Raw genomic sequence first — 15420 nt, forward strand, 5'->3', positions numbered from 1 at the left:
TGCACTATTAACTATTACTGGTGCATTGCTACCTCTGTTTTCCGAGGCTCTTATTCGGAGTGATGTGTATTGAATTGCATTTGTGTCGGTTCATTTATTAAAATCAAGCATCATTAGTGCAAAGATAATGCAATAATCAGAGCCAACACATGGATGCTGAGTAGAAGTAGAAAGTAAATACTATTATTCTTATGAATTTCTGTGTTGATGAAGACTCAACTTAACTCTAAAAACTGAAAAAACTCTCAATGCAACCAGCTGTTTCCCACTACCTCTCTCCACTCAGCCTCTCCATCTCCTGCTGTTCCTCTTCTTCACCTTCATCCCATCCCACTCCTTCAACCCTCTCCTCCTCTCATTAGAGTTAAGTCCCTGATTTGTATTCCACGATAACGGCCAAGATTAAAGAAGGCATTGGAAAAAAAACACATAATTTACATGATGCATTCACTGATTAGGGTAAGCGTCCCTCTTAATTGTGTTGTTTTGCACATGACGGGCCTCTCATGCTGATACTCGGTGGATCTAACTCATCCCATGCAATCTCACCAGTTCACTTCAATTTCCCTCCCTACACTTCACTGCATCCATCCCACCGCCCCCCCGCTGTCATGAATGTGGCAGGTTGGGGACTCGTAGCACTGGAAGAGGGTTCAGATCTGTTAATGGTAAATTACATGTGAATCACTTTCAGCCTATTCACAGCTCTGCATTAAAGACGATATGTAAGCAGGAGCACAGTGATGTGCCCTATATTTGCTGTGTGTGCAGGTTCTCCCCCTGTAGCCATCTCCTCTCCTTTATCCTAATCCAATTGGCACTAGGGTGCAGACACAGTTGGGAATGGACACACTTGCAATATGAGCCTGTACTAAATACATTACAGGTGACTTGAGGGGGATGACACAAAGGGCACTCTTAAATTATGTGGAAAACAAAAATAGACAGACAAACGCTAATAGATCTTACATGGCTGCTGAGAGGCATGCTCCTGCAGAAACCCACTTATGGCCGTGACATATGTGGCTGCAGCAACTAATGCGTGTTCAGTGAGGAGGTTCAGAAACTGGAAAAAAAAACATCTGGTAAAACAACCAAGGATTCAGATTTATTCTATTTCCACACTGGTGGTCTTGCAGTGCAAGAAAGCGACAGACAGGGCTTAAATAATAGTAATAATGTAATAATGTGTATTTGTAAAATGAATATACAATTACAAAATAAGAAAACTCCTTAAAAAGACACAATAAGATCAAATAAATAAGTAAGGAGTCTAATGGCCAGAGGGAAAAAGCTGTTTATCAGACAGGTGCTGGCGAGTCCATTCAATAAATAAGAAAATAGATGGAAAATGGAAATCTGATGATAGATTTTTTATATTGTTAACAAATGCTTTGGAGGACAAAACACAAAGCTTGTGGCACAGGACTGACCCACATTGCTGCTTAAAACCTATTCAAGACACATAAATGAGACACATTACCACGGGAAGTGAGACGCTCCTTAATTACATTGAACTTGAGCACTATCGATTATTTGAATTGATCCACACACCATCCTGATTGGTTAGTCCCAAACAAATCAGTTTGACTATTTTAGCCTTTATTATTTCTATTATTATTAAAACTACATTCTTGTGTCAGGTTTTGCACTGTCGTCCAGCACAAGTTGTCATTAAATCTTATAATACAAAACATTTCACCTAAAATAATTATTTTAATATTCGATCACCTCAAGCTGAAAAAGCAGTCGTGGATTAACAAAATACTGGAAGTGAATTGGAAAATGAGGAGCACAGTTTTGATTGTTAATCCGATGACTGCACTTAAACTTGTTTACCGTCGCCCACAGTAAACATCCCACTGTGGGTGTAGCTCAAAGGGACTGGTTTGGATGCAGCCCAGTTCAGGCCGCCACAGGGACATCAGTCTGTGGGCCGTATGTATTGTTCTGTTGTCACATTCAATACCGCCTAAATCCACATGATCACTCAGAGCAGACAATCACAGGAACGAGTATTCCATAACAAAGGAACTAATTCAATGGACGCCCCCCGCTCTCCTCCAATCAGAGCCCTCTACCAATACGTGTACAGAGGTCACTTAATACGAACTAATTGTTTGGCCATGTCTGTTGCTCTTTGGTAATTAATATCACAAAGCGCCTCAAGTCAAGTGAAAGGTAAGCAGAGGAGAGTAACCTGGAGTAACCCTGCTTGAATTGAACCTTTTTAATATTACATTAATAAAGGTATGGAAGAAAAAAATGATTAGTGAAAGATGGTAAACAAATCTCAGTGAATAGGTTTCGGTGGTACTTGTCTTCCTCTTCCTCTGTGCTGCAAGCTATAAATCATTGAATTTGTACATGAGAGCAGCCTTGGTAGCTCATCGAGTGTTTTTATGTGCACTGCAGCCGGGGGGGAGGACTTGGGAAAAGCTCGGCCATAACTTGTGGACCTTGTAAACGAAAAGGGGACAGGGAAATAAAAAAGACAAGGACGGCTCCGCTCAGTGGCGTACAGACAGGCCAATTCCATTTCTTTCTGTGTATCACAAATTATGTCAATACACACCGGCTCTTTGCATTGGCAGGAGGAGGGAAAAATACAGACTCCCAGCCCTCCTCTGTGCCTCTGCCTGTTTATCTCTCTGTCCGTGTTTCTATTTACAGCTGAGCACGTTGAATACTGCTCCTGACACGATGCAGTTTATTCAGATCTGTCATACCACCATGCATGTCGAGCTGAGGCCCATTGACCCTGTTTGTCGACATGATCAGACTTCAAAAGTGTAGTGTGTGCAGTGTGCTCGTAAAGGGAGGTCAGTCTGAGCCTGCTGCAGCAATGTTATCCTTGTATGGCTTTTCAATGCTGCAGATTTTGTTTGCACTGGATGGATGGATGTCTGTCTTGGGACGATCGTGGATTCAAGGTGGAATCCTGAGATGAAATGAAACAAATGAGCACAAGGTCCACTCAGGCAAACACAGGCAGTCTGACTGTGCGCAGGGAGAGAAAAGAAAAAACCTGCAGAACCAGCAGCAACAGCTGGATGGGTGTGTTCTTCTCTCACGTGTCAGGGGTGTTTTTCCCTCTCCTGGGTCGGGGGCTGTATATCCACTGACAGCTGAAATTCTAGGCGAGCCTCTCGTGGCGTCATGCACTCCTCCAGTGGACCCTGCACGTGAGAGGACTGCACTTTTATTTTTTGTCACACCATTCACAACGCACTGTTTCAACTACATACAGAGAAAGGTTGTTGTTGTTTATTCTTTTAAACACAGCCCACAGGTTAATAAGCAGAGGACATGAACGTTTGCCAACCTTTTAAGGGAACTAGTTTGTTCATGACTGATTTTAATAATCTTCTACATCTGTAATTCAAGGACTGTATCTCTACTGGAAAATAAATAAATAAAAATATAAATAAAAATATTGGTCCCAAATGTATCTATCTATCTATCTATCTATCTATCTATCTATCTATCTATCTATCTATCTATCTATCTATCTATCTATCTATCTATCTATCTATCTATCTATCTATCTATCTATCTATCTATCTATCTATCTATCTATCTATCTATCTATCTATCTATCTATCTATCTATCTATCTATCTATCTATCTATCTATCTATCTATCTATCCATCTAAGTGTCTAACTCAGACTACCAGACTCATTATGTTTAGCTGTGTTTTAAATAGGAAATCAGTCGCATTGGTTTCTAATTGTAATATGTTAACTGTATCATAGTATTAATATGGCCGTGACATATGTGGCTGCAGCAACTAATACATGCTCAGTGAGGAGGCTCAGAAACTGAAGGAAAAAAAACATCTCTTAAAACAACCAAGGATTCAGATTTATTCTGTTTCCACACCGGTGGTTTCCACTCTGTCTGTCAAGAAAATGACAGACAGAGCTAAAATAATAGTAATAATACGACAAAATAGAATACAAATTGTAATATGTTTTCTTTAACTGTATCATAGTATTAATATGGTGCAATGAAACCACAGAATAAAATGTATAATTCATATTTTTGTCACAGTAAAGAGAAAGTGTTGCAGCAGGCTGCTCTTTCCCTCCGGCTTTTATTTTGGAAGGTTTGTCCCTGCAGGCTTCGTCTCTCTCAGCTCATCATGGATTGTTGGCAGATGAGGGCGCTTCGCCGCCATGTGAAACACACACACACCCACACACACGCACACACACACATACACACACACATACTCTCACACACACACACTCACACACAGTGGCTCAGTCTCAGCGAGGTGGTGCTGTGTGTGTGCAGCCCTGAAAGTGCAGCTCGGGCTCGATGATGAAGTGAGGGACAGAAAAGACAGAAAAGCGTCCGAGAGGAAGCGTTGCACACTGGAGCCGAGGTGTGGGGGGGCGATGTGAACGAACCCTGCCCGGATCAGATCTGGTTTCGGGGCCGAGCAGCAGGCTCGAGGTGCGGGAGCAGGACATCAGATGACCAAGTTCTGAAAAGTCGATCCGCTCCAGACATCCCAACAAGTGAGTGGTTATATTCGTCCCACGCGTGTTACCTTTTGTCTTCATGTTTCCAGAAAGTCCGGTTTTACGCACGACGCGTAAAACTTTGCTTCAGACTGCTTTACTTCGTCTTTACGCATCAGGCTGCGGAGTGCGAACGAGTTTCACTTCAACCCGCCTGTAGCTTGTGCTCGGCTTCATTTGCATCGTTGATAAGAGACCACATTAAAACCACAGAAACTTGAGGTTGTCCACGGTTCCGCTGCACTTTGGTGTAAGACACTGTGGGGATGAGGGGACAGACATGGTGGCTTTGGACTGCTGAGTTGTGTCCCCCTTAATGTGTTTAGCTGTATATTGTGAGTTATGGCTAAGATAGTAAGAAGGACCTGCCAAAAAATTACCCAGAATATTTCTAAATATTTTGTAGAGTTGCTTAATTGTTGACACAATCTATGTGTACATGGAGCTCAGTTTGACCCATAGCAGATATATATTCATAAAGCAAAACTATGATTAGTGACTTTACAGGCGATGAACATCAATTTTCAGGTTCTTCAGCCTGTTAAATCACAAACAATGAGAAGTGTCAGTCTGAAGTTACCACGATCAGCTCATGATGACACTTATACTTTGGTTTCATTAAAATAGCCCAATAAATTCATTTTTCAATTATATTTAGACAGAAAAACTGCAGTTTTTAGCTAATGGTAAGAATTAGTATAAAAAATATGTAAAACGCTTTTTTTGCCAGAGCTTCAAAGAGGCTAATCAATGCAATTCAACTAGTTCGCAGGATATCCTAGAGATTTAATATACATAATATTAATCCAGGGTCTTGCACTGTATTGATAACATTGAATAAGTGGGAATACTTATCATCCAGTATCCAGAATATCAGAGTTTGTATCCCATTGAACGGCTTCAGCTTTTTAAGTAAATTTCAAATCTTTTTAGTTGCAGCTTCTCCTCTCACATTGTTTGCTCTTGTCAACACTTCCCCTGCTCTGCTGTTTCAATTAGGAAACACACACCCTGTGATTAGACACAATGTGCAAACTTGTACACGCACGGCCTTGTTCAAAGTTCTCCAAGGTTGTTGTTTTTGGTGGGGAAAAAAAGGACTCTCAGCCTCATTGCTCAAATCTGCTGGAGCCATTCATATTGTATGTAAAAATAATAATTTAATTAAACGTTTGTTTTGCTCTGTAGCGGCATTGGCTAATTAATTTCCTCAGAGACCGTTTTATTGCACTGTTGAGTCTCCTGTTTAGTTGTAATGTGTTTATGAACTTGACAGGAATGCTTTGCTCGCAGTTTTCCTCCTTAACGGCTCGTTCTTTGTATCTAAATCACTTCACACGCATCTGTATGAAAAATGGCCTGTTTATTACGTCCACTGGATGCTGTTGGTTTAGAGGCCAATTTCATAATCCTCAGAAATCTCTTCCTGTTGATAATTGTGTTATTGTCCATATATCCTTTTTCATTCAGACAGCGTGGGTTGAAAATATTCACCTGAATGTAGCTGAATCACGTTTAATGGGACTCATGTTGGAATGCTCGCTCAGTAAGCACTAAAGCAGAGGTAAAGCACGACGAAGGACATGTGTAATGGCAGCCATTAGCATCCACCAGGTAAAGACAAAAGACCAGATTTTTAAAATAGACGAGGCAAGAAGTTTGAAAGAGACGTTGGCTCCGTCAGTTTCTGTCTCAGTGTCTACCGCACTCCCACGTACAACATTAAGTGCAGCTGTTAAGTTCTACACCCTTTGACAACACTCCATTCGATTTCAGTCCTTAGTGATGTGCACGACTCTCGGGATATACTTGTGTGTCCGACAACGAGGGGGAAAGTGCAGGATTTAGAGCGGCTTGCAGATCTGCATACGTATACTTTAAACAAGAACCAACAAGAACTTTTATATCGTCTTTTAAACACTTGTCAGCTCTTCAAGTTGAAGCAATGAGTGTGTAGCATTCACCACCACAGCACTAGGATCAAATGTTTGCTCTGTACGGTGCACACACTTTCTACGTCTGCTGTGCTCTGCTGCTTGTTCTCTTTACCTTTCTTCTTATCACTCCAATGCACACACTTGATTTAACGGACACATATCCGTGCACGGGCGTACACACACACACACACACACACACACACACACACACACACACACACACACACACACACACACACACACACACACACACACACACACACACACACACACACACACACACACACACACACACACACACACACGCCAGCTCCCTCCCCGTCTCGCCTCCCACACACGCACAGACCATGGCGGGGTTTGCAGATGTGTGTCCTGATCTGCGTCCAGCAGAGGCTCTTCTCATGCCAGTGTGCTGACTCTGAGTTTTCCACTCTCTCTTATGAAATAGGAGCAGGAGACATTAGAGCCATCCAGTAGCCAGATCTGCATGCCTGAGAGACACACACACACACACACAGACACACACGCATGCTCACACACGCAAACACTTTCTTGTAAATAACCATAACCTCAACACCAAGTCTTAATCCTCCAACAAGCTTTTGAAAAGGGAAGACCGGCCCAAATGTCCTCATTTCCCAAAAATGTTCTCACTCCGTAAGGTCTATGCTCAAAATGCTCCTCACAGAGTACACACACACACACACAGACACACATGAACACAGGTTAAAAACACATACTGTGTCCGTGTGTATAGTTTCTCCACAAACACACATGCACTCACACTTTCACGCAAACACACACTCACACAGGTTAAAAACACACCGTACCTGCGTGTATACCTTCTCCACACACACACTTACACACTCACGCACACATGCTTACAGGTTAGTTAATGCATGTAAATACATCCAACTGTCCAAGGCTATGAGGGGTCTTCTTCTTCTTCTTCTTGTCTGGTGCAACAGGCTCATGTTGAAGCCTGTGGTATTTTTACACAAATGTTAAATATTTTAAAGACAAAGATTAGGCGAAAAAGGGAAAGGTCGAGGGGCAGAAAATCTATTTGCGTAATTCTTGTGTAATTACGGAGAGACCTGATGTTAGACCTTGGACTATTTTGTGTCTGTGTACATACAAAAATGTTCACCTGAAGATATAATACCTCCAGCCACAAAATTGATTAAATGATGAACAGTTGTCGCAGTCATAAAGTGAAGTGTCACCTCGCTCAGGCAGTGATTCCAGTTAATTCAGGTGTTGGAAAGGTTATGGATACTCAGTATGTGAAAGGCTTGATGTGATTTTGCTGTAAAAATGTCACTGTTTATACAACTGTATACATTTGTCTAGTTTTGTATATCACCAAGATAAATAACCACTTCTCATTTTGTCACCTATCCAGTTGGTTTTCAGTGACCTCAAACTTCAGAATTAAAAGCAGGTTAAAATCAGGGAAACAATGTAACTGAATTTCGACTCAGGCAAAGAAGGTGGAAACTGAACCAGATTTAAGGTGCAAATTAAAGTTTAAGTTTCATTTAACAAATAAACCAAACAGTTTAAAACCATTTCAAATCTCTTTTCTGAAAAAAATCACATCAACCAATTTAATCAGCCAACCGATAAACCAGTCAGGCTGGTTTTCGATGATCTCAGCCTTTTTATCACGTTGCCATTGTTCAGCTCTTTTAGGTGACATTTTCAGATTCAAATTCATGTGGCTCAGAAGTTAGAGTGGGTCGTCACCTATTAGAAGATCGACGGTTTGATCCCCTTCTCCCTTATACAACTGGCTTTGGGCAAAATACTGAACCCTAATTGCCCCCCAGGGCCAGCAGTGTGTGAGTTATGTACGATAGAGACAGTGCTGCACATAGATGCGCTGTACGAAGGTAAGGGTGCAAAACGCTGTGGGTAAATAATATGAAGCACTCAAGACTAGAAAAGTGTTTTATAAGTACAGACCATTTACCATTTACCATTTATCAGAAGTGCTTTACACAGGTTTCACAAACTGACAACTTGGATGAGCTGGCAGTGCAAAGTTGGCTGATGTAGAAAAGCACAATGGTTCAAAAATAAATCCTCTTGGTAGGTTTTTGTGTGTAGTTATATTTCATTTGCATGTTTTCCTGCTGGAGCCTAATCCTGGCTACACCACTGGCTATAGCTAACGTTGGCACATTTTACCCAAAGTGCTTGTTCCTACTCACCCTCTGTGGTCCCCGGCTCCAATTAAAGATGCTTCGTGGCGTCACAAATTCATGCTTTATTCATATGGGCTTGATTCCAGGATTATAGCTGATTGCCTTTGGTTGCAGACTGTCACACCCTGAATTTCTCAGGATTTAGCGATGCAGGTTTGGCTGCTAATTCAGTCACTGGTTTCATAGTAATTAACTAGGTCAAACCAGATTGATTCACATCTTTCTTTAATGCTCCTGCACCTCTGAATAGGCCCAGTGAGATAAGCACTCCGGCAGGAAAAACTCAAGAGTCATTCTGTGTGTGTACAACTATATACACACAGAGAGAGATGTCATCAACTTGCATCATCCATCTGAAGATGCAGCAAAACACAGAACAATTTTTTCCTTGTTATTTACTTTACTGTATTGAATAAACTGTATGTCATTGGCCAGGTTTTTTTAGACATTGGTTTCATTGTTATATAGAATATTTGACACATGTAGACTTTGGTCTCCAAAACTTTAAAATCAACCAGTGGTAGGAAATTGTACTATTGAACTGATGACTATAGCTTAAGCTTACACTGCGCTTTTCTCGGAATTGTGTTCTTTGAGCTTGGCAAAAATTGCACAGTGCGTATAGGAGCCAACGTTTAAGGTCAGGTGAGGTATTAGTTCGGAGTGTCTGACTCTGAGGAGCCTTCTCTGTGTTGTTTTTACCACCAGCGACACATTTACAACTGACCTCTGATGTCAAACTCTGTCTGCTTTTCAGTGCCTGTCATCTGGACCAATCACTTGACTCAGGCAAAGTTGCCAATTATAAGCTGAACACCCGTGTCTTCTGTCTTAATGAGTGTGTGTGTGCCGGTGTCAAACAGATTGAAGCCAACAACTCATTGGAGGTTGTCCGTGTAGCTTGAGTCCATCCCAGCACGCGGTCATTACAGTCATTATCCCATTTAAGGGCGACCTCATTTTCCTGTGTGCTTTTATGTTTGTGCATGGATGTACATTGTGCATTTGTATAATTGTGTTAATGAATGTATGATGTATGGTGAAATGATCACAAATACTAGGAAATTACCTTTTTTATCCAAACCAGTGCAAAGTACAAAGTAGGTCTGTTAAAATGGAGTCTGAGTAAACATTTCTGCTACATTTTTAAAAGAGGAAGCCCTTACTGTTCTTTGATAATATATTTGATAAAACTAACTAATTAAACAACATCTATTGGATACTAGGCATATATGTATTGGTTTTTCAATGCTGTGTATTGATCACCAGTGTCTATATCAATGTTTCTCCTCATGAATGACATTAACAAAATATTGACCCACTTGTTGCTTGCTCTGTAGCGTACTTTACTGTAGAGTAAAGAGGTGAAAATATTGAACTGTATGCCTTTCAGGCCACTAGATCCAAAACCATTTTTAATTTAACAGCTATATTTTTAGAATTGCCTTTTTGCATAAATTGTATGTTATTATAGGTGATCATCATGATTTCTGAAATACTTGACTAATTCAGTACTGACTGTTTGTTCACTTAATGCATGTATCTGGATCACTTTCCTCATGGGCACCTTAACAAGAAAACATGTACGAAGAGGTTTAAAAAAAACTGTTTAATTTAATTTCTGGAACCTTTAAAACTCAGAATTTGGACAAAACCTGTTGGTTTTCATCGAATGAGAAAACTTGACATTTCTGCACTTCAGAAAGAGAAAAAGAAACCTAACTTTGAAAATGTCTCTTGGTTTATTGTCCATGGACATTTATGCCATTAGAGTTGATCTTGTCAAACAGTGCCTCTGAAGCATGTGTCAGCCAATAACCAATTTATGAGCAAATAAAAAACAAGATAAGCTCCCCAACAGGCCAAATTACTCCCACTATATTTAAAGTGTATTCAAAAGCAGTAAGCTAGAACATATTTCAGATATGACTTCAGATATGTTTTTGTTCAGTGAGCATTACCTTTTTCTTTTCTTTCCTAATAATACGTGTAAACACCCAAACACTGTCTACAATTGCTAGATTATAACATTTAATACAACATTTCAGTCAAATACTGTCTTCAGGAATATTTCTTCCACAATAACAATTGATATATTAAGAAACTATAACTGTGTCTGTGTGGATGAATCTTGCAAATCTGCTTGTTTTATTGCCTTGTAACTATCTTAGTTCCCTCATAAATCTGAAAATGCTCTTCGCATTTTTCTTCTTGGTAATGTTTTCTCTCCTGTAATGACCCTGCCCCAATAGTGTAGAAAAAGGAGAGTCTGTTTCTAAAGGCCACTCCCCCTCTCCTCATAAATTTGAACTTTTACCTCCCTGGATCCAGTCGTATCCAAAAAGCTGGAACAAGGTAAATAAGGACATGACTGGGAGTTGGGTCATGTTTAGAAAAATGGCGACTGAGTCATGAAGACATAATATTTCAGCACTGCACTCTTTCTGCTTCTTCTTTGGTGGAACCTCAGATGAATTTTGGCTCACAAAATCGCTGTGTGTGTGTGTGCATACTTTTCTCCTGCAGCTATAGAGCGGACTAATACAGACACGATGTGAACTCTCACCCCTTAAACTTTCTTTTTTTCCCTGGCTTCACCCTTACACCGCCAAACCCCCTTGGTCTTTAACCTCCCTTGCCTGGCAGATCCTTTTGAACAAACACAGATGACTAATAGAGATTTGAGGAAACACGGTAGAGAAGCCTGGTTCTGGCAGTGGGGTGCCATCTGTGTGTGTGTGGGTTTGTATGTGTGATGCCCTCATGTTGAATGCATGTGTGTGTGTGTGTGTGTGTTTTTGGGCCAGAGGTAGTGGGAGGAAGGTTGACCACAGATGCCTTAAATGTTTACCAAGGGACCCCAGGAGGCTTGTGCTGAGCCTCCCTCTTTTCTGATTGGCTCAGGCAGCCTTCCCGCGAGCCTGGGAGCCCGTAATTGGCCCTGGAGAAGAAGAGGAATGGGGGAGAAAAGTGCACGAGTTGGAGAAGAAGCACCAGGCCTGCCAGGGCTTTCACAGAGAGAAAGAGAGAGAGAGGGGGAGACTAATGTTGGGATTAACATGAGGCCACATGTAGGAATGGAGGGGCTGTTTGGCTTTTATAGCACTTTGGTTCCTCAACTGATTAAAGAATGTTACGCTCTGAAAGAAAAGACAATGCGGAGGGATAAAAGAGGAGAAGTAGAAGAAGAAGAAGAAGAAGAAGAACAATATTAGAGTGCTCATTAAAGCGATGTTCAATTTACCATCATAATGGTGCTTTAGCTTTTGATGAGGAGAGAAAATGAAATGTTTTCAATAATGATTTCAGAAAGGAAGATAGTCAGACATGAAGCGAGCTGGAGTGGGAGTCTGAAAATGAACTCGGGCAAAAATATCAGATGTAGAAAAAGGGTTGACAATTGTAAATGATTGATTTTAAATGGAGCTTTTTAGTTCAGGCCAGATGAGTCTGCTGCCTGACAGCTCCATGCCATGAATTCTTGCTTTGTATAACTCGGGCATGTGTGGCCTCTTGACCCTTGGAATGTTCACACGCACACGGACAGGCACACGCACACGCTGTTCTGAATGTTTATATCAATGGAGTTCCAATAAGACGTTATAGTGCAATTAAGACCTTGTCTTCACTACTGCTGATTTTCATTGAACAATTTTTGAAAATATCTCAAACAATGATGTCGGTCCAATAAGTGGCGATAAAGTCTACATCAACAATCCATCAAATACCACAGAAAAACACCGTTAATCTGAGAATATGTTGTTTACATGGCAGTGTCTCAGTCAGACTGTGGTCTTTATTTGGTTAATATCGAAATTCATTCATTGTCACATTGAGAGTCTACACTGAGAAAGTTAAATTTAGCAAAAGTTGAGTTTTTCCACATTTTGCTGTTGTGTGTTTAGTTCAATGTTTTTCTCCTTTTGTTTTTGCTGTAGTTGCACTTCTTATGGGCTTTATTTGAAATCTGCAGTAAATGTTATTCAGAGTAAATGGAGATTTGGCATCCTCACCCTAATGAGGTGCCAGTGTTTGATAAATGCTGTTGAACAAACACTCATATGAACTTTGTCCTGGCATTTACCTCCCACTAAGTCTTGCAAGGCTCACTCCAAGCTTGTTGGATTGGAAAATGTGAAAATGAGGTATTGCCACAGTTGCTCAGTAGTTGTCACTCTATATAAGTAAATCCTGAATTGGTCTTTTGGCTTCTTATCTCTCGGCCCCCAACCCTAAGTAAATACATAAAGGCTAACTCGGTATGCTCTGTTGCACACTATTTATGCTGTAGGTCTTTAAGATCCTCTGACCTCAGGTCACACCAGAATTGGGTAAAAATAATGGCACTGTTGCCCTCAGAAACTCAGGCTCCCCGTTTGGGCTTGGTGGCTGCCCAGCGAGGTTGTGGAGACACAGCTGTAAATAGACAAGGGTGCGGACAGAAAGTTGGGCCTATATTTAGAGGTCGTACTTGACTCGTAGAACTTCTCCGCCAACACCAACGTATTGGAGGAAGAGTTTGTCTGGGGTTTTCTGTACGACCAAACGCATACTGGGAAATGAATCTCCCAGGATAGCCATGGGCGAGATAGACAGTCACCACATCTCTTATTTAAAGGTGTCAGGGGGGACATTTGTAGCAGAGGAATCAGGCTCAGGGAGAAATGATTGTCCTGTATTTAGTTAAACAATGTGATAACGACACTAAATGCAATAGATACTCCTGCTTGACTAGCCTGGGCCGCACTGCCTACCTGGTGTGCCTGACGCCTACCTCTCTGAACTGCTGCAGCTGCTGTTATGTGTCTGCACCGCCAACGTGTCTGCTGCAGCGCTGCTACTACAGTTTGCCTACGATAAAGGCATTTTTTTTCACTATTTTACATAAAAACATTATTGACATTAAATAATTCTAGTCAACATTGACTGTCTGTACACATGTAGCCTCCCCTTTCTCCATTTATGACATGTACTTGCAATCTTTTTTTTTTAAACCCAATATTTTCCATGCCTATTTTCAAGTATAGTCCAGACATTGAAAATAAATGAAAAGGTGTCAGTTTTGTGTAATCATGCAGTATTTATGTCATTATGAATATCAACAAATCTGTTTTTGTGAATGTATCCTGGGAATCGCAGGCGTCTCTTAAGAACAATAGGTGAGAAACTCTGTGGCCGCTCTTACCTGTCAACATGGGCGTGGAAATGACAACCAATAAGTTCTGCGACTGCCACGTATGAGTGATGCCGGCAGTGTTTCCCAGGCTTTATGTGAAATTGGTTTTATGAGAGAGCTTAAAGCTGAACATGTACTAATGAACCCACAGATAAATATCGCTGACTGTGCAGTTTCCTTCAGGGGTATTTTACTGTACTTAAGTCAGCAGCTAGCTAATGAACATGATAAAAGATTTAGGGTAAACAGAGCATTTGGACATTTGCATCCACACATGCACCTCCTCTGAAGAAAATACGTAGTGCATGTCTGAAAACCGTTTTACGATATCAACTGCAACTGAAGTGCAAACTGCTGCAACCAAAAGGCCAAAAAACCTTATTTGAAGTTGGTGCAGTGAGTGGATAGGTTTTCAAACACGATCTGCAGAAATGACTTTGCCTCATGAAAAACTCAGCAGGAAAGTTGCTTGAGCCAGACGTTTTCACAACAATAGGAAAATTCTGGAACACGAATGAGGCATATATATGTCATACATTATAGATATAAAATTAGCTACTGAAATTACATGCTTTTGTTTTTTTTTTTGCATCCATTACATGTCCGAAACTTCACGAACACGGCCGCATGCTTGCTGTGAATTTTACAGATATACAAGTGGGCAGGGAAAGTTCATGTAAATGTCTGGAGCAAGAACTCAGACATTTGCATACTCACATACGTCCCCTCTGGATAATATCCGAAGTTAAGTTCATGACCAAAAGCAGCTTCTGTGTGACATTTTGCAGATGCTTTTAATTTTGTTTTTTTTTCTCAGTTGGTATTTCTGTATAAAATCACAGCTAATGACGAATAGGCTTAAGCTTGAGAAATATTACTGGGCATAAACAGCACATTTAAAAAGTAAAATATGTTTCATACGTTTGATTCTCCAACTGCCACTGCAGCAACCTGGGACAATTATTAACTATGCCCGGTCTCGTGTTGGATTTCACAGACACCAGCTGAAAATAAATGTAAGCCACAGTTGTCTCATAGGGCAGAGAGAAAGAAAGGGAGGACACAGGGGAGGGAAGGAAGGAGTTTTTTTTCTAACATGGGTATGTCATCATGGCGTCCAGCTGATAATTATAATCACAGTGCTCTCTCTCTCTCTCTGTCTCCAGCATCATGGCCTTCTCCTCACCCTCCTCTCACCTCCTGATCCTTCTTCTAATTTCCTGCCTGGACTGGCCGTCCACTCCCGCTTCGGCGTTTCTCTTGGACCACATGACAACATCAGGTGGGTTATTGATGTGTATTGTTTTACTTCTTGTTGTGAGGACAAATTAGCTAAAAGAAATATATTTTTAACACAATCTCTACATGCAGCTCATGAAACATTAACAGATGTGAGTCAGGTTTTGCTGTTGACACTTGTTATCGCGTCTTGTGTCCGACATCAGTTGCAGAATGCTTTGTTTGCTCAGATACACGAGGTCCAGCGTTGAGCAAATGCAGCACTTTCCTGGTTTGGCTTGTCAAACAGGTTGTGATCAATAGAGCCAAGGTAAATATATGGCTGGGG

At 41.0% G+C, this 15420-nt stretch overlaps 1 protein-coding gene across 1 annotated transcript in view; it reads left to right on the forward strand.

Moving 5' to 3' along the window:
* The first annotated feature begins 4218 nt into the window (after positions 1-4218).
* ghra (growth hormone receptor a) overlaps positions 4219-15420 on the forward strand; it is a 30306-nt gene continuing 19104 nt past the window's right edge. Inside the window, exons 1-2 of the mRNA XM_061071452.1 lie at positions 4219-4527; positions 15020-15135. Coding sequence (XP_060927435.1) covers positions 15024-15135 — 112 coding nt within the window. The 5' untranslated portion in view covers positions 4219-4527; positions 15020-15023. The remainder of the gene's footprint in view (positions 4528-15019; positions 15136-15420) is intronic.

The sequence above is a fragment of the Limanda limanda genome, chromosome 5 (genome assembly GCF_963576545.1).
Source record: "Limanda limanda chromosome 5, fLimLim1.1, whole genome shotgun sequence".
NCBI lineage: Eukaryota > Metazoa > Chordata > Actinopteri > Pleuronectiformes > Pleuronectidae > Limanda > Limanda limanda.